The 24,176-nt window shown below is 31.9% G+C and overlaps 1 protein-coding gene across 1 annotated transcript; it reads left to right on the forward strand.

The window, feature by feature from the left end:
• The first annotated feature begins 279 nt into the window (after positions 1 to 279).
• LOC111055798 (sialin) lies at positions 280 to 21,267 on the forward strand. The gene is given in 9 exon segments (XM_039436355.1): positions 280 to 516; positions 5,852 to 6,094; positions 7,086 to 7,170; positions 8,509 to 8,732; positions 12,880 to 13,029; positions 14,223 to 14,355; positions 16,145 to 16,300; positions 17,177 to 17,208; positions 19,428 to 21,267. Coding segments are annotated over 9 exon segments (1,500 nt in total). The 5' UTR covers positions 280 to 288; the 3' UTR covers positions 19,677 to 21,267.
• The last annotated feature ends 2,909 nt before the right edge of the window (positions 21,268 to 24,176 follow it).

Here is a 24,176-nt window from a genome sequence, read left to right on the forward strand (position 1 = left end):
CTCCATTGATGTGCCTAATTCCTCATGTATCAATTTCAGGGTCCAAAACAGAATTATCTATATAATAATAATAAAAATTCATGATAATAATTATTAATTATAAATAATTATAAAGAAAAATATTTGTATTATATATTATAAAGATAATTTTATTCCATTCTTATAGTGGAATGCTATTCAAGATATGAACGATCATAATATTATGTAAAAGATGATGATGATTATTATTATGTTGTGCTTTATTAAACTGCATAACTATACAAGTTGGGTTGTTGGTTTTCAGATGGTATGAGCTGCCGGAGGGTCCTCAACATTATGGTGTTCTTCGGATTTATGGTTAACTACATGTTGAGAGTGAACATGACAATTGCCATTGTTGAGATGGTGCATCCGATCAATAACACCAAAAACGTGTCTGAATCATTGAATATTTCGGCCGTCGGCGTAACTGAGTGTGGATTCCCAATTGAGAACAAAAACAAATACCAAAACATTAGTACCATGTCTGAAATTAAGGTGAGAAATTTTTATCAATCTATTCTAACAAACTAACAATAATTTGTTGAAGTTGGAAGGTCACGAAACAATGGTTTCCAATGGGAACAAATTGAAAAACATTCCAATAATAAAACTCTGCAGTCTTTAAAATTATAACTTGACATTATTTTTAATATTCAGTTTATCAGTAGCCTACTGTTCTAAAAACTCAACTTTTGCGTAAACAACAGTTTTTGCTGGCATTCGCCAGTTAACATTTCAACTTCCTCTTCACATAAATATTCATCACAAGATAACAATAATTATTCTCAGAAACTGCGAAAGTGTTACATAATTTAGATTCACATTTTGTTATCACACAATCATTGTACAATATTGACTCTATGATATAGATTGATTAGCTCCAAAAATGTAATAAATATTATTGGTCAATTATTGATAATACGTTAGAAGAACAGTTTTACTATAATTGGAATTTCTTAAGTGGTTAACAAATTGACAGTTTGAATGATTCAATTAATTAGTTACAATTTAAGTGTTTCTTGTTGAGAATAGAGCTGAGGTCTTCACTCAACTCTTGATTGATCTCATGCCACACTGTAATGTGTAATCTGATTTTCATTTTATTGCGCCTATTACCATACTGTAGCATTCTTCTGCTATAATGCATGTTATATAGAACTAATATGCAAGACATCTGAGAGTAAAATTCAATGATAAACTTATTCAACAATTAAATTTAACTTAACTTTTTAAATGAGTTATTGTTCAATGGCTGTGGAATAGGTAGGCCTACTGGTACCGTAGTTCACATCTAGGAATCAAAATCTTGATAGAATCTTACAAACGCAACACACAAGAATTCAAGAATTTTGAAGACTCCAATCTATAATTATTTATAATCTTGTTTTTATATGAACGTTGATTTAATGAGAGAATGTGCATATAAATAAAATCATTTGAAATTCCCATTTGTCATGAACGATTAAATTTAATTGCCGCCTGAAGAATTTCAAATTATATTCAAAATATGTTTCTAACTAACTTACTGAATGTATGTAATTCAACATTGGAAGACGCATTTAAAGCGTCGGTCTATTTAAAGTTCATTGAGAAGAAAGCAATAAGCTTTGGCTTATTTTCTATTAGTAATGCATCTAGCGTACCTATCTATTCTCAATTATTTATTTATATCTGAGTTTAGGCCTAAAATAGGTTCACTGTAGTGTGTAGTAAAATTCACTCCCAACTATCAGCATTCTGTATAATTAGTTTCAATGTTTCCCATTCAACCAAAGGGCCAATGCTGACAGTTTGAAGTGAATCTTACATTGAAATGCTTCACAGAAACAGAAAATGACGCTGGAATTGATACGATACATTCATGTAATTTGAGTGCCCCTTCTCCTATTAAAATAAAATAGAATATTCAACATTTTCAATAATAATTACTGTAGATAGCAGTTCAAAAATTTCAATTTTCAGCAGAATATTTTTATCTCAATGAAAAAATAGCGCACATAGTTAGGTTTAGGCTATTGGTTGGATAATAATATTGTGACCTCACTAATGAGAATAATTAAGAACTGCTCTACAGAACCAATTAGCAAATTGCAAATAATGTTAGGGAAGCTCTAATTGTCTGCTTGTCATTACTATATTGGACTTTGGATATGCGTCTCAAGATAGTTTCTGAATAAGAAGATGACGTATTTAAGATCTTATAATTGAATCTCATGTTTCAGCTTAGACTTTTAAATTGCTTTCTAGATCAATACAAATGCATCCTACTTTTATATACCTATTGTAATCCTCTACATAGTGTAGTACACAATAATTAAAGTATTTCAACAAGAGATTTTTCCGTTTGAGGAAATTTTCATATTTTTACAAACTTCCAAATTCTTGCAACTTAGAATATTGAAATAATATATTCACAATATTTTGTAATGATTATGTGTTATCTGGTAATGAATGTAATAAAATAAATGTAATTTCCTGTTAAAGATAACCAAAAAAATGTTAGATAATTTATTCATTATACTGTCGCACACTCTGAGAGGAACAAAAAGTTTGTTATTTTGTTTTTGTTAGTCATTAATGTTCAAGTTTTATCAAAGAATGGTTCAATTTAAACAGTAGTTGAATTTTTCATTTAATTTTAATTTTTGCAGCTCCTTACTTCCATATAACAGGCTAGTGCCTAAACAACACAATAATATTGTTGATTTCATAGTATTGAGAATGCTGTTTGAAACCATTTCTGTCCACATTAATATTATTGTCTTTGAACATATTCGCTCTGCTTCCTTATCTGCTCCTACTGAATTCAATACATAGGAACTTTCAGCCTTGTTACAAGAATCACCTCTCTTGGTTTTCACATTTTCAGGTTTTGTAGCCCTTGGTCCATTCTATCGAGGTCTATTCTGATCAGGTAGAATAGAAATGTTTTTTCCTACAAATATAAAAGGAAGATTTTTGATTAGGATAGGCCTATTATTTTAGTTGAGTTTTTCCTATTTTATATTGTAGATAATAATATGTAAATAACATTCTAAACATAAATATAGCCATCAACTGATTGAACGTGAACTCGGAGAGAGTATGATCTTATCATTTGATTCAAATAATGATGATGAATTATTGTATTTATCTCATTCAAGCCAGATGAATCAAACAATTACAAAATATTCAGAAAAGAAGTTAACAGTCGAATTTCCAGAAGTTCCTCTATTTATTCAATTTTGTTACATGAAAGTCCAATTATTGAAGTTTTATCAAAGTTTAATAAAGCAAAAAATAATAAATCACAATATTTCTCTTCATCATAATTAAATGCTTAATACTTGAACAATTTATTAACAATATTGAAAATGGTAGGGGACCGACAAATGCGTTTCGCCTGGGGCCGCCGATTTTCAAAAGCGGTCCTGGATCCTGTTAGAGTATCCCTGACATTGTACACGTTGATGAATTATACTGTTGATATATAATAAATTATAATTATTAATAAATAATAAATTATATTTTATATAATTCAATGATTTTTAATAATAAAAACATTGTAACTCAATTAAGGACAAAAGGAAGGACAAAAATGATTCAAGCACTAAGAATTAATTGTATAAAAGTTGATATACCATAAAAATATTTCCTTTTATACTAATATTATTCAAAGGATTAAGTTCTTGAACCAATAGATGAATAGTAATTGATTTCTGATTCAAAATTATTAACCAGACAAATGTATTTTGTCTGTAACAAATGTATTTAATGTCAAAGTTTTTAGTTTAATTGACCTATATTGAACTGCAAAACTGAATAAAAACTGCAAGTGGCCTTGTCTTTTATAATCCCTTGTGCTGAAAATATTTTGTTTGTTTTTTGTAAAAAATAAGTGCATTAGATTATTATAGCCTTGACTTGAAGCAATAAATTTAATATTACATCGGATTTAGGATCAGTCTGCCGCCTGCATCTCTGATAAATTTTTTTTAATGATCGAGTGTCAATTTTTTACTTTTGTCAAAAGTAATCTAAAGAGAATTGAATAAACAGATTCAAGGACATTGCATTTCATTATCCATATATTTATAAATATATCATCAGAAATAGGCCTAATCCGTATTTTACATTTTGTATTCAAACATTGAAAATGTTTTATTATGTATGAAACCATGTGTTTGATATTCAACTAGTAAAACTAATAATTCATTTGGAATAAAATAATATTGTTGTCTCATTCTGGAACTATTAGTCTGCTTGTCAAGTTTCTGTTTTTCATTCATTTGTGTTGATATTCGTTTGTTGGCAATCTTTGAATGATTAACTATACATTCGGATTCGGTCACCATTTTCCTATTTCGAGGCACCTAACATTTTTTCATGCATTACTATGAAAGTATCTTACACTTAATACCTTAGGTTCCTTAATATCTTACATCAAGCAAAGTAATCATTCTCTTAATCACAAATAAGTACAGTCTGTTCCAATGATCTTGAGCGATTATCTCCACAATGGATTGAATTAAACCGGAAAAATAGATATCAAATTGAATTTTCTTGAGAATAATTTTGTTCAGTTTGTGCAATTAGGTTCTGAACGTGTGTGCATCTTATGTTTTGAATATTGCCATCTACTACATATTTATTCAATTCTCAGTAATTTTATCCACTGCAATCGTCAATATTATTATTGATGATTAGTTATTTGCGCATTTCTGATTGTGACGAAAATTTCAAATTAACAACTTCTCCCTTCTTGTGAGTTGTGAAAAATTCAATGACGGAGAAAAGTTTTAAATTTCTCTATCTTATTTGTGTTTTCTCTCATTGAATGATAATTGAATAAATATCATAATAAACACTCATCTCATTCCAATTTCTATTTTTAATATTTCTGTTCTCTTCAATCTTGTGCCATCCTGCATTCACTCCTCTTTGTTCTATTTCTTTCTCTTATCAAATTCCAGTATTTCTTAATTTATTTAGCAGTGTCACATACCTCTATTAATTGAAGGTTGGTTACTTCCAAATGACTGAATTAGCAAGGTGATGGTCGATCTGTCTTTACCACCTTTCTTAGTCGAATATATTTATCATTAGATTTGATTTATTAATATACCTATGTACTCTTTATTATTACCTCAATGTATAAGTCCGCATCTTCCACTGATAGGGTGAAAAATGTCATTATTATACTTTGAGGCGAAAGCTAACACTGACGTAATGTGCGGCATCAATAATTCATTGTAATTTATTGTTCATGTATTTTCCATTCAAAATATAATTAATTCAACTTTATTCACTATAGCCTCCAATATTTGGAATGGTAATGAACTATAAAGTCTTCTCTACCTTACTCCTCTCTCCACCTCTATCCTCAATTTATCAGTGGTTACATTAATGAAATGAATGAATTTATTTGCCAAAAACAAAATACAAAAAAGCTTTACAAAAAATAAAAATAAGTATATATTATGTTACTGCACACAACTAAAATACATACATAAAAATCAAGGAAATGTTAATTTATTTTATTAGAAAAATAACGAAATGATATCCTTATTAATGATATTAGAAATTATTATTATTAGATGAAGATTTAATTTATGCTCACACGCATTAACAACATTATTCTTATTATTTCAATACCGGTACCTTTATTTCTATTTTATAACAAATTGTTTTCCTCGTTTGTGTGCTACACTCTAGACAAAACGAGATTATGCCTACAGTAAGTTTCCTAAACAGATTATTTTCCTGTTTGTGTGCTATGAAGACGACTACTAATTAATAAAATTGAATGAAAAACACTTTTCCTAACGAAATGCTTTTTTTGCTGCTGCAGACAGACGACCGTGTGCGTTTCGATTGGGACGAGTCGCAACAGAACCTGATCCTGGGCAGCTTCTTCTGGGGCTACGTGTGTACCGAGCTGCCGGGAGGGCGACTCGCCGAGGTGGTCGGTGCTCGCCGAGTGTTTGGCTACTCTATGCTCGTGTCGTCGTTGGTCACTCTCCTCACGCCCATAGCTGCCACAACCGGCTACCCGATTGTCGTTGCGCTCAGAGTGGTGCTAGGGTTCATGTTGGTCAGTCCATTTCTGCTATTGTCTATGATATAAAATATTAATCACTTTGCATTAAATAAAGGCAGAATTTGTTTGTCTTTGTTCAAGTTCATCATTAAACAATTCTGTAGCATTCATGAAAATAGTGATAAATAATAAATTATATTCTATTTTCTATTGAAGTAAACTGGAGGTTCAGATTAAACTATTTTATTATACTGGTGTCTCCTGAATTTTGTACTGGATATCGATAACTCAGATAGCATTATAAATTAGAGTAAAAATGAAATCATGCATAATTTTCCTGAAAAGCATCGAATATGTAATTGAATATATACATTGAGTAATATTTACAATATGTACATATGTAATCGAATATGTACATTGACCACTCTGGAATTTTTGACATGAGCTTCGCTACATTTGAAATTGGAGAAATAAAGAAAAATGTAGGCTACAGATATGGCGGTAGCCTGCAGCACATAAGTCAAGCTCTGAGAAATAAGAATATAAAATGACAATAACTCTTCGGATAGCACATCGTTTTAATTCTAGGGACTCGTAGTTAACTTGATGACTGAGAAAAGTAATTTTGTGAGAACCTTGTATGGTTGAATTATGAAGTTAGCAGTATGGAGAAAATAAAGATACGCTATATTTTCTTCATAATTTCATCCTTGAACTCTTCCAACCGATATTAATGTCAAAATTCAGCAATTAAATATGATAAAACTAGAAAAAAAACTCCCCAGAAGAAGAAGATTTATTGAATTGAATGAATATCAAGGAATATCAATAATACTTCATTTATAAGAAATGAATTTGATTGCGTTCTTATATCTCATGTGTGATATATAGAGTAGGCCTATGTTATTATCTCGATACGGTACTGTTACGGTATTGAATTTTTCTGTTAGGTACTTTATTCGTTTGTTGCTGGGTACTTGGAATCTTTTCCAATCTTAGAACCTCGGTAGCCTGATTCATCATTGATGTTGTTTATATATTACAGGGTGCCACATGGCCAGCAATGCACCCTATGGCAGCCCAATGGATACCACCCATGGAAAGGAGTCAGTTCGTTGCAAATATGATGGGTAAGAATACATCCTGTTTTCTGCGTGCATGTAGTTTTCCCAGCATCCCTATTTCTTCAGCACTAGCCTTGAGGATCAAGTTAAACGTGTAATTAATCCCGTACCTTATGTCATTGGAATATACCATTATATTCTATGAGGCATTGAAATGTTAAGATTTAGGAGATCTTAGAATACAATAGGACTCACATTTGTAATATATGTATTACACATGTGAATTCCTTTTATTCTAAGATCTCCTACATCTTAACTTTTAACAGGAGATCTTAGAATACAAAAGGATTAACATTTGTAATAAGAAGACATCCTACACATTATTTTTGTAATAAGATCTCCTAAATCTTAACTTTTAATAGGTTTAACTTAAATTACTTACTTGTAGAACTTTTCAATTTCTGTTTGCCAGTGTAGTTGATCTTTTAAAATATTGATCTTCAAATTACAATAAATGCATTACAAATCTGAATCATTGATATTTGAAGATGGCTTTTTCAATCTCCATATTTTAAGTGAAAGATCTACCAAACCTTCATATTTTAATAACTCACAATAACTGCATAATAGGATGTTTTTCTGAAAAGGAACGGAACCATAATAATGTTTTATAATATTCTATGTGTGAAGTGTTATAAAATTTATTCACATTCATCTGTAAATCATAATAACTACAATACAAAGGCTACTTTTTATACGTAGCCTATTTCTAGAAGGTAAAGCATGCATATAAAAAACTTTCTTTTACATTTTCACATATTATAGTGTTTATGAATTTTCAAATGCCAAGACGAAATATATAATTCCTTCAACTTAACTATAAAATCAAATAGCCTACCGGTAGTATACTAATTATAATGTTTATGAATTTTCAATTGCCAAGACCACAACTATAAAATCATACAGCCTTTGAGTAAAATCACTCCACTTGTATGGGCTATTTTGTTAAAATTAATAACACAATATAAAAACATGAAGTACCCTTTTAAAGTTCTAATTTTGAAACTTTAAAACATTTCAACAACTAGTTTCGGTCTAATTTGGCCATTTTCAAGTTTTTTGGCATTCTAACTTGAAAATGGCCAAAGTAGGCCGAAACTAGTTGTTGAAATGTTTTAAAGTATTGAAATGTTTCAAATAAAAAGGGTACTTTATGTTATTATATTTTTTTTCATTAATAAGCCTATCATCAGTATGGTTATTCAATTAATAAATTATTTCACGTTGTTAGATGTGATATATTTTATAAGCTTTATGTTACCGTTCTTTTGTGTTTGAATAGTTCTTGACCTTGACAGTTGTGAAGTGTTTTGTCTCAATAAATATGAATTTTGATTTTTGCAGCGTCTTCGCTTGGAGCAGCGATCACCCTGCCGGTGTGTGGCTACGTGCTGGCCTGGCTCGGCTGGGAGAGCGTGTTCTACATGACGGGAGTGATCGGTCTGCTCTGGTCCATCTCCTGGTTCCTGCTGGTGTTCGACACACCCGCCCAACACCCGCGCATCTCACCCGACGAGAGGACCTACATCGAGGAGTCTATCGGAACCGGGACTACTACTAGTCACAAGGTCACTAAAATAGCCCAATTAATATACGAGAATATTCCCAGCTATTTGTTATAATTTCTCTACTTTCCCCGTTCATGTGCCGCTATAGGAGTACGTAAAAAATCGACTCATTTATTAATCTATCAATATCACAAATCATATAGAAAACATCAACTTTTTGGTGAGGGCTACTATTATTCATCTGAAAATTGAAAATCCAACTACCTTTTTTAAACTTCTATTCACATGTTTCAACATATTGATGCCATTTCAATTAGTTTAAGAGTGTTGTTAGTTAGTTTAAGATTATTTTAAGAGTGAATGAAATAACGTTATAAAGTTTTTTGGTATTAATATGTTGAAAAGTGTTGCAAATAAAAGTTTTAAAAAGGGATACTTGGATTTTTAATTCTCAGATACATATAGAAATTATATATTCATTCCATCAAAGTAGTCATAGATCTATGAAATACATATTTCATAGAAAATATGATATTGCATTCATCAAAATTTTGGTTATACACCATTATCATAATCAAACAAAAGTCAGATGATTGCTATCAACTATACTGAAGAGCAAATAGCTACTCTTATAACTATAGCAATATATCTCTTACAAATAGCAGATAGCAGATAGCTTCTATCAACTATCCCGTAGGGCAAATAGTTTTTGAATAGTAGATCTCATAGAATTTTCTCCCAACTGTTCTCCCTGTTTTCAATATTTGCATAGTAGTATAAGTTAGGGTAGTTGAGGTCAATTAGTTTTTTTTTTATTATTTAATAATATTGGTATTTTGAACCGTATTTTATTTATTTGATAGTAACAGAGTGGGAGCATATAGAGGAATACTAAAAAAATTTGCTCTCTGATCATACAATTACAATAATTAAGGATAAATATAGGTAATATTAAAACTAAGACTAGTTAATAACAAAGTTAACAAATCTTAATAAAACAAAACCAAAATTACCCTCATTAAACATTGGATGTTGCTGAAGATTTACAATGTGATAGAGTGATACTGGTGAATATAATTCAGTGATGATTGAATTGTTAATTATATTAGTAAGAGCAGACGACTAGAAGAGGTTGGCGGATTAAGGAACCGACAAACCTTTTCGAATTGAATGGGAGACATAATAATGGAAGAGACCAAGGCTGGTTGAATGTTTATACATTGTTTCATGCTATTTATGAATGAATTATAATGATGATAGGAGTTGCATTGAGGAACCCGAAATTTGAAAATGGAGCGCCACGTGACTGAGAGGAATTAGTTATTTAATCATTAAAATTTGATAATTATGTGTTTTTGAAATCAATAAGTGGGATCTTTTTCGCCTTGAAAATCATTATTTGTTTTGTTACCTTTTCATACAAGTCTTCTCACTCACTATCCAAGTCTATTTTAATCCTGCATGAGTACTAAATGAAGGGATACATTTGTAGAAAAATGACAAAAGCGGCTTATAGACGGGGAATGTAGAGACGGCAAGTTACTGGCGGCTAGTGCCTTTCATTATGTTACTATCAACCAATTCCCATCATTTTGATAAGACTGAATTTCTTTTCATGTAGATTAAAATATATTCATAAGCTGGCTTAAATAATCCCCAAATGATAATGGTATAACAATATTATTTTTCACAAAATATGATCTGAGAGTTATCAATCAATTTGAGATGATATTTATCAAAATAACGTAATGTTATATTGTTTTGTATCTGCATATTTTGAACAGAGAGCCGTCCATTCATGAGGAATGGCACCCAAAATAGCCTTCCCATCAACACTACTCCTGCTATTATAGGCTAACAGGCATAAACAATCCACCATAATAAAAGACATCCAGTAGAGTTGTGTTTGTTTATTTATTCATTAATTTGTTTATACTCTGTGCTATAAAATTTTAAGGCTGTGCAATAGGCTGAAAAACTTTTTACTGGAGTATTTGTCAAAGTTTTTTGATTTGAATACTATCAAGTTATATATTTAAAATACAGTAGAACTCCAACTATCCGAATTAATGGGGACCGGGACCCACTCGGATAATCGGAGTTATTGTTTTTTTAATTGCGATTGGAGAGAAAAAAAGCTACGTTTTTATATTGCACTATTTTTTTATTGAATTATATGAAAGAAACATGATATTTTCACATGTTTTAAATATAAATAAAATGTACAAGTTTAGAAATAAAAAATCATTGTTTTTAAACATCTCCGTCAATGTAAGCTGTTTTGCGGTCTTCATCCGTTTCCAGGTCACGCAATAGTGAGCGAACGCGCAAACACTGGCTTCGCGGGGGGAAGAATAATAGCGCACTTAGATTTTTTGGACAATTTTTTTTTTGAAAGTGATTCGGATAATCGGCGATTCGGATAGTTGGAGTTCTACTGTAAAACAAAAAAAATCACAGAAAAAAGTATTTTCTTTATTATTTAATAATATTGGTATTTTGAACCGTATTTTATTTATTTGATAGTAACAGAGTGGGAGCATATAGAGGAATACTACAAAAATTTGCTCTCTGATCATACAATTACAATAATTAAGGATAAATATAGGTAATATTAAAATTAAGACTAGTCAATAACAAAGTTAACAAATCTTAATAAAACAAAACCAAAATTACCCTCATTAAACATTGGATGTTGCTGAAGATTTACAATGTGATAGAGTGATACTGGTGAATATAATTTAGTGATGATTGAATTGTTAATTATATTAGTAAGAGCAGACGACTAGAAGAGGTTGGCGGATTAAGGAACCGACAAACCTTTTCGAATTGAATGGGAGACATAATAATGGAAGAGACCAAGGCTGGTTGAATGTTTATACATTGTTTCATGCTATTTATGAATGAATTATAATGATGATAGGAGTTGCATTGAGGAACCCGAAATTTGAAAATGGAGCGCCACGTGACTGAGAGGAATTAGTTATTTAATCATTAAAATTTGATAATTATGTGTTTTTGAAATCAATAAGTGGGATCTTTTTCGCCTTGAAAATCATTATTTGTTTTGTTACCTTTTCATACAAGTCTTCTCACTCACTATCCAAGTCTATTTTAATCCTGCATGAGTACTAAATGAAGGGATACATTTGTAGAAAAATGACAAAAGCGGCTTATAGACGGGGAATGTAGAGACGGCAAGTTACTGGCGGCTAGTGCCTTTCATTATGTTACTATCAACCAATTCCCATCATTTTGATAAAACTGAATTTCTTTTCATGTAGATTAAAATATATTCATAAGCTGGCTTAAATAATCCCCAAATGATAATGGTATAACAATATTATTTTTCACAAAATATGATCTGAGAGTTATCAATCAATTTGAGATGATATTTATCAAAATAACGTAATGTTATATTGTTTTGTATCTGCATATTTTGAACAGAGAGCCGTCCATTCATGAGGAATGGCACCCAAAATAGCCTTCCCATCAACACTACTCCTGCTATTATAGGCTAACAGGCATTAACAATCCACCATAATAAAAGACATCCAGTAGAGTTGTGTTTGTTTATTTATTCATTAATTTGTTTATACTCTGTGCTATAAAATTTTAAGGCTGTGCAATAGGCTGAAAAACTTTTTACTGGAGTATTTGTCAAAGTTTTTTGATTTGAATACTATCAAGTTATCTATTTAAAATACAGTAGAACTCCAATTATCCGAATTAATGGGGACCGGGACCCACTCGGATAATCGGAGTTATTGTTTTTTTAATTGCGATTGGAGAGAAAAAAACTACGTTTTTATATTGCACTATTTTTTTATTGAATTATATGAAAGAAACATGATATTTTCACATGTTTTAAATATAAATAAAATGTACAAGTTTAGAAATAAAAAATCATTGTTTTTAAACATCTCCGTCAATGTAAGCTGTTTTGCGGTCTTCATCCGTTTCCAGGTCACGCAATAGTGAGCGAACGCGCAAACACTGGCTTCGCGGAGGGAAGAATAATAGCGCACTTAGATTTTTTGGACAATTTTTTTTTTGAAAGTGATTCGGATAATCGGCGATTCGGATAGTTGGAGTTCTACTGTAAAACAAAAAAAATCACAGAAAAAAGTATTTTCTGATTATTACTTTTTAAGACTGGCAATGAATCGTTTAAACTACAGTTCGTAAAAACTTGGTAAATTTTCAGGCATTGAAAGTGCCGTGGAAGCGCATCTTGACATCACCTCCCGTCTGGGCCATCATCATCACACACGGCTGCAGCGTGTTCGGTTATTTCACAATAGTCAACCAACTACCAACATTCATGAAGTACATTCTAGCGTTCAACATAAAGGAGGTGAGTACAGTTATCAACAAACCTCCATACTGCGATTGAAATTTTAAAATGAGTTTACTTATTTGGGTATTTATCTTCAGAAACCAAAAACTATGCTTTATATACGGTACAGTAGCCTACTTGGGTCAGATCGAGGAATAGAAGAATATAAAGATATTCACTGAATTTACTTACATAATTAACAACCTTTAAGCTACACTATTGTAAAATGGCATTCATTTATTCATGTAAAACTTTACAAATCATGGTAACTTTCTCTATTCAATATATATTATTTAAACATTATATATTATATCATATAACCATATTCAATGTCTTCTAGGCTACTTGAAATTTTTACAAACAAATCAACAAGTAGCCTACCGTACTCTCTTATTTGTATTTGATGAAAACTTTATAATCTGTCTCTTGAGAACACATTTTTCTACTCTAAGGTCATTTTCAAATCATTGAAATGACTTGTATACTTGCAGTTGAAACATGTTGTGTTTTTGAAAAACAAATAAAATATTCCTAAAATACAAATTAAAAGGTAGGGACTACTAGCAGTTGATTGGTGTAAACCCATATTCAAATGCAATGCTTCACTGTTTACTATTTCATCTTTCTGTTTTATTATAAAAATATCAAAATATTCAACAAGCAAAATCGTATATTATTTTCATCTTCAAAATATTAGGTACTGCAATTTCAATCCTCACATATAAAGTGTTTAAAGGTTGTCAACCGGGTGGATTTTACCTGGGTGCCTTATTCAACATAAGCACTCTATCAGTTCAACTCTCAAGTGTCTAAGATAAGAGTGCTTTTACTTGCAAAAACACTGACAGATTGGTCAATTAATTGATTGATTAATAACTCACTTCAAAAAGTGACAAATGTCATGTTCAGAGTCATTTTATGGATGTTATTAACTCTAATTTCGACTAGGTACTTCATAATGATTGAAAGTAGTGATTGATGCAGCTCGTATGTCATGATGACAATAAAATTTTGGTTTTCAGTGTTGACTTTCAAATTTATCGACTTCCGCTAAAACAAATCCGCAAGTTTATTACAGACATTAGATTCAAAATTTATTGCGATGCGACAGTTTGACGTAGGCTATAATTTAGTGTACTGATAAGGTGATTATTAAGTCTGTGATGAATTATGTTCACTTGAATTGAACTTGATGAACTAATTTTTCTCAGAATGGTCTTCTATCCAGTTTGCCTTATCTTGGTAAATATCTGATGGCCGTTTCAACAAGTTACATTGCTGATTGGCTCAGATCTTCCGGAAAATTATCGACAACAGCAACGAGAAAACTGTTTACAACATGTGGTGAGTATATGAAATTTAGTATAATTAGAATGTCTCATAAATGTCTACTATATTGATGGATTGGTCACTTTCTCAATAATTTATACTCTTTTCTGTGAAATAGTGTGGAATGTAGTTGATCAGTTAACCCTCTCTTAGCCCAAGACGTTTCTCTCTGAAAAGAAATAGAATTATCAACACTAGTACGACTATACATTATTTACTGCCGAGTGAGACTCACAATTGTTATGTAATTCAGATAGCTGGCCGAGTTGATCTAGTGATAAGGAGCGTTACAAACTTCAGTCTGCTAGCACCGCCTGGCCGGTTCATGGATTCCCGCCGGTGGCATCAACATTCATCAAGTCACCAACGCAATTTCCATTACCCACGCATAGGCAATAACCAAAAAGCCTATGTGGGAGTGATTCATCCACAATTAAAGGGAGAAATCATAATTTGTTCGAAAAATGCTCATATTAATCACATATAACATACAAGAGATAGTTTACTATAAATTATGAGATTTGTCAGAATCCTACCAGTAATACTGATTACTCATAATCCTGTTTGTCCTTGTGCATGAAGGTTCAATAATTTTTTGATAAAAGTAGGCTACAGTATTCTAGGATGTTGCCATAAATTTATGATATGTTTCATTATAAAAACTTTATTAAATCAAAGGTTTCATGAAGATATACTACCTACTGAATTGAATGGTCGGCTGAAATTCTGATGTATCTTAAGACGACTTTCATTTTTGCTTCAGAAGTCCTCAGAATTGCTATAATCATATTGAAATTATATATTTAAGTACTGTTATTTGAACAAATTGTTTACTATTATGATGTCCTCGTTATAAAGACAGTACCTAGTATTAGATAACATTGGTGTTGCTATCCTTGTCTATCATTCGACAAAGCAGTAATTGCTATCCTTTTCCAGCTATGTAACGTTGCCAGATCGTTTGTCAACAATGTAGAAATATTATTTATTGACAAAATATTCAATTTCAATAACAAAAATTCATTATTGAATAATATTGAAAATTGTTCATTGAAAATCATTTAATCATTTTTCTTTGTGAATAATCATTTTATTTTAATCATTTTTATTTCTAAAAGAATGAACAGTTATGATATTGCATTAGAGGTATACCGATATCAGCTATGTTCCATAGAAGGCAGTGGCAATGCAGAGAATCGGCAACGTTGTTCTACTATATTTCTTTACTGCCATTATAACCTGGACCTCACTATAGTGAATATTCAATCTTACTCTTTTATTATGTTGTTCATATGTATTTTATTCATGTTTATCATTTCCATTGATTCAATTTTTTGAAACTATCTATTTACAACTTAGATATAACAACTAATATTTGATAGTTGTTGTTATAATGATACAATCCATCAACAGAATTGTATCATTTGTACTGCTGTTATTAGATTGAAAAATGTATTCTTATTTTTAGAACTCGTGTGGCTGAAGCTCAAGGCTTCTTTTCCAGTCACGCCAAAAACTATTGTAATTTAATGATTATTTTATTTGTAAAAATATTTCTTGTATTTGACAATAAATTCATCATTCATTATATCTTGATGATCTACAGAAAACCATTTCAGTTGGGTTCTTGACAAATTTTAATTTTCTAACAGTTTTCAAGAATTCAACATCCACCCATTGACAAAAACTAGTATGATACAAAAATTGAGTACCGGTACACAATCAGAACTACTTTGTCTAGTACCAAATATGAAAAAACCTATGCTATTTCTCAAACAGCATTTAATGAATGATAATTTTTCAGCTGTGATGTTGCCTGGAGTACTGATGATTGTTCAAGTATTCTTCGTGTGCAGTAGAGTTGGTTCGGTTGCAATTCTGACTATAGCATTGACAATAAACGGGGCTGTAACAGCAGGCTATCTTGGAAATGGACTTGACATTGCACCTAATTTCTCAGGTAAACTGTTATTAGGACTATAAATATTCAGCTGAAAATATTTTTCAGCAAAAATCTTGCATGTAAATTTAAGTGGCCAAAAAGAAATATGAGCATTTAATCGATTGAAAGATTCACATGGTACTGTATATTTGGAGAAAAATTTAATAATTAAAATATGAACATTATATGACCCATCGATGTAAGTCTTCTTATTACTTCAAAAATAATACGAGTTCCTCTCATAGTATTGCAGTTGAATGTGGAAACTGAATTTTGTCAACATTCAAGAGTACCTAACTCATTTATTCGCAAAATATGATAACCTACATATTGATTTTATCCGATTGACATATCATTATGAGGGTACCGTATCTATAATAAAAGATAATAATTTCATTTGATATTATGAATTTTCCACAATTGGCTATTACGATTTCAAGTTTGGACAACAAGCTTTTGAAAACTTTTTAATGGTGACATTTTCAGGAGCTTTTCGATTTGAATACCGGTACTATCAAGTTACATTACTCTAATAAAATGGATTCTTAGGAAAATGTTTTATTTGTTATCACTACCTTTTGAGATATTAGAACGCCTAAAGCTCAAATTTTTTATATAAGCTCATTTCAGGATTGCTAGCGATCAATCAATGCAATTCATGCATTTTTTAAGATTCATTTTTCAAGTTATCCTTTATGGAATAAGAAAGGCCCAAGTAATTTCCCAGAACGTCAATTTAAGTGTATTCATTCAAGTTTTAAAGAATATTTCAAAATAACTCAGGTTTTCAAAAAAATTGCACAATCTACGTACCTTCAATCTATTGGTTAATTTTATTACAATTAAATTACCGTATTCATCAATTTATTGATTGTTCCTATTTTATGTTTCCAGGTACAATATTCGGAATGGAGACACAATTATTGGTACCGTACAGTAATAATAATAATAATAATAATAATAATATTTTATTTATTCAATACAGTATCAAACAATACAATTGAATATCGTCATTAAAATGAACTTATACCTAAAAAAATACTAATTTTCATGTTATACATAATATCACAGGCTATAGTCACAGTTTACAGTCTTGTATCAGTCATATTTTCAACATAGTAATATTTAACATCGTTATTTTATAATATATTCACAGCCTAAATATGATTGTCACATAAAAAGTCATTAACACTATAAAAACATTTGTTAGAAAGGTAACTGTATAAATCTGTTTTGAATGTTTTGTTTCTATGATCTAAACTACCAGGCAGTTTATTCAGGAATTTTGTCCCAATGTAACTGGTCTTTTTTTCAAACATAGCTAGCCTATGAGGTTGCACAGTCAAATCATTTCTATTCCTTGTATTGTGAGAGTGTACCTGTGCATGAGTCACAAATCTATTAATATTTTTTACAACATACAATATTGTTTTAAAAATAAAAATGCACGGTACTGTTAATATAGACATTTTCTTAAAATATTCTCTACAAGGATGATTAAACCCCAGGCCCGCCAAGTACCTAATAGCACGCTTTGTAGTACAAATATCTTGTTAATATTCTGTAATGTTGTGCTACCCCAGAGCTCTATACCATATGAAATATGAGAGTAATCAGTGCATAATATAATGTTTTTGCTGTTTCATTGGGCACATACCTAACCATGTTCCTTAATACAAACAGATTACTACTGATTCTAGTGGCCAATTCATCAGTATGCACATTCCATGAGAGATCCTTGTCTATCATTAACCCCAGTAGGTTTGCTTCTGTTACATTTTCAACCATTGAATCGCCAATACTAATCATAGGCTGGAAGAGATGATTTTTAGACCCAAATTGAATACACTTACTCTTTTGCGGGTTCACTGCCAATTTTGACTCATTATAATATTGTGCAACCAAATTTGTTTTAACATTAGCTTCTACCTCAAGATCATTCAAGTTTTTGTTGTTGAACATCATGATGTATCGTCAGCGTAGAGTGTAATATTCAAACCTACTGGGACTGAGGCTTGCACATTGTTAGTGTAAAGGACAAAGAGCAATGGGCCTAAAATAGAACCCTGTGGCACCCCTCTTGTAACACTCAATCGCATCGATTGAGCTACATGAGACTGAGATTCAACTGTAACAAATTGAAACCTATTTGTCAAATAGGACTTGATTAGACAACTACAGATTCCTCTTATTCCAATATTTGAAAGCCTATCAAGAAGTATGTCGTTATCAACGCTATCAAAGGCCTTTGAAAGATCCATGAATGTACCGATAACAAAGTTTCCCTTATCGACCTGTTCAATAACATTCTCAACAAAAGTGACCGCTGCAGTAATTGTCGACCTACCTTTTACAAAACCATTTTGACAAGCTGAAATTAAATCAAATTTTTCGAGGTAAGTCATTATCCTGGAATAAATTAGTTTCTCAAATACCTTTGACAGAGATGGAAGAATAGAAATAGGTCTATAATTTTGTATATCAGTTCTAGCACCTTGTTTAAACAATGGTTTTACCTTGGCAATTTTAAGTAGATCTGGAAAATACCCGTTTCGAAAGCGTTATTCATTATTAATACTAGTGGTGGAGCTATTTCAATACAACATTCCTTAATCACTGTCACTGGGATATTATCAAATCCAACACTATTTTTCGTTTTGATACTTTTTATTATTTTTATAATCTCATCATTATTAGTTGGAAACAAGAAAAAATTTCTGTTGAAATTGAATTTGAAGAAGAGGAGTCATTAATTTGTAGATTTGATTTATGATGAATCCTGCCTGTTGATAGTGAATATGAATCTCAAATATAGCTGATTTTTGTTGAACGTCTCCTTATTCTCATCCATATATTATCATGTCTATATCTATTACTATATCTTGAACCCTATTCTTCATACGGTATCATCTATAGTTTCATCATACGTTGATTCTCTGTTAAAGTAAAGTTCTTCTCCTGATTAAATAAAATCATATTATTAGTTTCTTTATTTATCACAAAAACACAAACTTTTATATATTGCAGTATGGAAATACAGACTAATTTAAAATAGATATTGAACATTGTAAGACGAAAGCTACACTATTAGGTACCGCACACTAAAAATGGTCTAGATTTGAATAATTGAATGATAATGAAATAGAATTATACTAATAACCTAACTACTTTATTCTCATTCCATATTTTCTGATTGCAGCAAACCTTTTCTCAATGGCAAATAGTGTTCTACATCCTGGCAGGCACCTATACGTTTGGTGGTCTAGTGTTCCTGATTTTTGGAAGTGGTAAGATGCAGTCATGGAACTCACCAGCCGGGCCCAATCGCGAAATTAACGACCACAACAAAGACATCGTAAAGAATAAGGAAGTTATCCCACTTCAAAAAAAGTAGTTAGTAGATAATGTGATAGTCAGCAATTGACAGCTGGGATGACTCTAATAACTTTACTCATTGCTATGCAATGGATACACGAAGATACATAAGACAGATACAGTATATAAAAACATTTATGTATTGTGAGAGTACCTAAAACTTATATTAGCTTTATTGGCATCCGTGAAGGACAAGCATCTCTTTGGAGGCATTTGTATTTTAATACAATAATTCTAGTGAGTAGAGGGTGAAAGCTTACCCAGTTATTTTATTGACATTAATATATTATATTAGTAGAATATAATATTATTCTAGAGGAAATATAATAGACCATAGAATCAATATCTCTTCTATGATAATACCTACATTGATATTGCTTTCGATATAAATTCTAAGATTCCATCACAATTATATAACTCATCAAACAGTATAAAAGCAAAATTGCTGAAAGGTATACCAGAAAAATTATAAATCAATATACATTTTAATATTACCGGTAGTATCATAATGTTTGATCGATTCTCTAATCTTAAGATCCCATAAATTTAGAACAGAAATACACAATGATTTTTTAAAGAAAAATGATGAGAAGCTATTGTATCATCAATGATATTATCTATCAAATTGTTACTATAAGAGGACATTGCCGGAAGAAGGGCGTATAACCAAAAAGAGAGTTTTGAGATAATTGCATTTGAAGTTTTACTTGTTGAATATTTTTGTCAATTCGAATATTCAATGCTCGCTGTATTTTTCATATTGTAAATTGGTTTTCTGACAATAAGAAATATCAACATTTGATAAAAATGTTGTTTTCAATTCTTTGAAAAATAAAAAATAAGAGATACTATGTGTTATACGCCCTTCTTCTGGCAATCATATGAGAATATGAATTTTTTGGAAATAATTGATTCATATAGAATAAAATGCAGGTTTATTCTATTAAATACATCGGTGGAAATCACATAGTTCAAATAGTCAGATAGAATAAATATTATCTCTCTCCAAATAAATCAAATAGATAGATTAACAAGGGTGGAGTATCTTCAATCCATGCTTGGTCAGTTTCAGGCAAGTACTTGAATAAACTTTTCACATCATCTATTTTAGCTTGTGGAACATTAGGGTACTGAACCAGGGTACTAACAGCTTAGTACCAGTACCGGTAACCATAACCTCAACCGAAAAGCAAGATTTTGCTTGTCACATGTTTTACTACCAACTGAACATGTGTTTGGAAAAATATCTCTAACTTCATCAAATAAAATTCCCTGATCGTGATGAGATTTGGAGGGGATACTAACAAGAACATGGCGGATTGAATAAGCCGATTGCCGGAAAAGGGCCTATGAGCGTATACGCCCCTCTTCCGGCAATGTCCTAGTAATATTTTTATGAACTATTATATTTTAATTGAAATGACCAAAACTTCAATTGTCACAAATAGATTCAATACTGTAATAATATTCTAAATCTATATTTGAATTCCAATCTTTTCTTATATTCAAAAGTTTTTATAAGTACCGGTACCGTACATTTATTACGATACCTCATTGTATTTATTCCACTTCATTTCTATGTTCTTGAGTAATAAATATTTTTTTTTAAATTGTTCTATTTTTTAATCCAAACTCAAATTCATTTTTTCATTTCTTTGCATCACCTAATACTGAAAGTAGCCTATTAGTCCAGTCAAACTGTCGTTTTTCAGGGTACAGCCCCTGAAGAATTTTTCTCGACAGTTCTCAAATTTTATATTTCTTGATCAAATTTTAGTTATGATACATGATTTTGAACCGCCTTGACGAGCTGAAAACAATGAGCTGTGTAATACGAGGAGATCTGATCATTTTTTCAAAAGTTAGTGTTTAAAGTTTTGATCCTTGACGTATTCTTATGCGTACAACACACCCCCAACCACCACCACACTAGGAAATACTGAAATTAAGATGTATCTAACGGGTGATTCTCAAAGAACATAACCCTCGTAAGATGATTTCATCCGATGCTTATTAGGAAGGTCTTGAAAAGGTATTATAATGTAAAAGTCGTATTTTGGCTGTAGGACATGATTTTCAATTTTGGGTGTATTCCCCCATCCCCCCTCTACTAAATTTAAAAAATTCTCAAGGAATCCTGTTCAGAATTAATTGGTATTTCACGTGTAGATTTTTAAATCATTACTAGAAAAAGATCCAATGGTAAAAATGGAAAATGGTAGAGTCTTGCGCGATCTATTAATTTATTGGAAATTTTATTATCTTTAATAGTAGAGAATGCTTTGTCTCGAAAAACTCAAGGTTTTCGAGATTAAATGAAAAAAAATTCAAAAAGTCAGAGGTTTTGGGGGTGAAGCCACCCTCTGGCTTGTCAAAAAACTCCAGATTTGAATTCAGCGCCCCAAAATACATATAGAATCGTCGAGAAAATTCTTTCGGGGCTATTTCCTGAAAAACGACCTTTCAACTGGACTATATAGGTAGTTCAGTCACGAGGTAGTGAAAAAGGGCCATTTGGGGAATTAATTCCGAACACGCTAAAGTTTTCGTGGAATGGAGCTTTTTACAGAACTCCCCAAAAACTTTGAATTTTCGGTTGGATTTCCAGTTCATTGAGATTTTTGCCAAATCGAGTCATCGGATAGAAAAATTTACTCTTACCTTTTTTCTAGATAATAAAATTTAGAATGAAATGGAATAGTTCGTAGCCCTCTATCTCCATTGAATGCTGATCGATTTACATTTTTTCAAAAATTAGTCAAATTTTCGGAAAACCGAAATTCGGAGAAAATTTCGTTTTTTTATCGACTATATCTTAAAATTTCTACAATTTAAATGTATAATTCAAAATTCCTCTGGGCGTAATTTTGTGCTCTACAACCTGAGATCAGGTTGATCTCAGGTGAGATCAGGTTCCATCTCGAATAGATTTCCAGTTAGGTCCCGATAACAAATTGTATTTCATCTGACCAGTGGGATTCCATGTAACCACATGTTGCTGGTAGTATTAGGCTACTTGAATGGACATTTACCGCAAAGCTTACATAGTGCACATTAACTGGACAATTAAGATTTTAGAACATTACTAAAGTACCTATGACTTATGATACATAATTTTGAAGGTTTTAAAACGTATATAGCCTATCTTTAATAACAAACATTTTTTTCAAAGGACGAAAGCGTAAACTTTTATTTGACAAAATATAAAATTATGAGTAAAAGTTTCCAAATTTTCTGGCTTTGTTTGGGATTAACTTCCTGAACAATGGATATACTAGATAATGCCCCCTGTGGGTTGGGGGAGTTTTGAGTCGATCATCGTACTCAAGAATGTGTTGAACACCAGAATTTACCCACAGCATCCATGCTTGTCGTAGGAGGCGACTAAAATGGACCTCAAGGCAACTCCAGAAGTTGCCTTGCCTTCAAACCCACGGGATCTGCCCCATCAGGGCAGTTTCAGAGGGGCAAAAAGATAAACCCAAGAGACCAGAGGTGGGTGAAACTCCAGGCATAAATGTGGGTCGAGGTTGGCCGGGCGCCGGCGCCCTAGAGGCAGTTTGGCGTCCCCTCTTTCAGCGGAAGGACCTACAAAAAAGCCAAGAGTGGAATTCACGTAGGTTTGTGGATGGAGAGGCCAAGACTCACCACTGCTCAAAGAAGGGCGGCCATTCAGGCAAAACTTCTTGGGAGAGGTGAGGCTTTTGACCCTTCAGAGTTTCGGAGGGGCAAAAAGAAAAACTCAAGAGACCAGAGATGGGTGAGACTCCAGGCACAAATGTGGGTCAAGAGGCTGAGTCGAGGGTGGCCGGGCGCCGGGCGCCCTAGAGGCAGTTTGGCGTCCCCTCTCTCAGCGGAAGGACCTACAAAATGGCCAGGAGTGGAACTCACATAGGTCTCGAGGACTAATCAGTCTGAAGAGACTGCCAAGCATATCACACTGGATTGCGACAAGGATTGCAACCAGGTGATGAATGGAATGTTATAGTCAGGTCCACGTTATAATGACAGTATTTGATCTACTTTGGGTTTGCTATCATTGTCTATCATTTGACAAAGCCGGTGATACTATCCTTTTCTAGGTCCACAACAATGCCAATTATGTTTTTCACAGTGTAGAAATATAATTAATTAACGCAGAGAATCGGCATCGCTATTCTTCTATCTTTATCCACTGCCATTATAACGTGGACCTCACTATAGTATAGGGAAAAACCCCTGGTTCTTGTAAAGGACAAACGTATTGGTTTGCCTAACTAACATATTACTTGGGAACACAATAAGCTTCGGTTGACGTGTGGGGCTCTTTGAACCTTTGGTTCCTTGAATCCGTCCCTTCAAAAACAATAAACAACAATACTAGATAATGTTATAATGCAAAACTGTAGTTCCATTCATCCTTGAAACAATGGAATCAAAATCATCTTGATACCATGACTCGGTACCCAGAAATACTTGTTTTATGAAACCATTTCAGTTTCAAACTTCGGGGGGTTCTGGGGAGGGGATGAGTATTTTG

This window comes from Nilaparvata lugens, chromosome 1, assembly GCF_014356525.2.
Source record: "Nilaparvata lugens isolate BPH chromosome 1, ASM1435652v1, whole genome shotgun sequence".
NCBI lineage: Eukaryota > Metazoa > Arthropoda > Insecta > Hemiptera > Delphacidae > Nilaparvata > Nilaparvata lugens.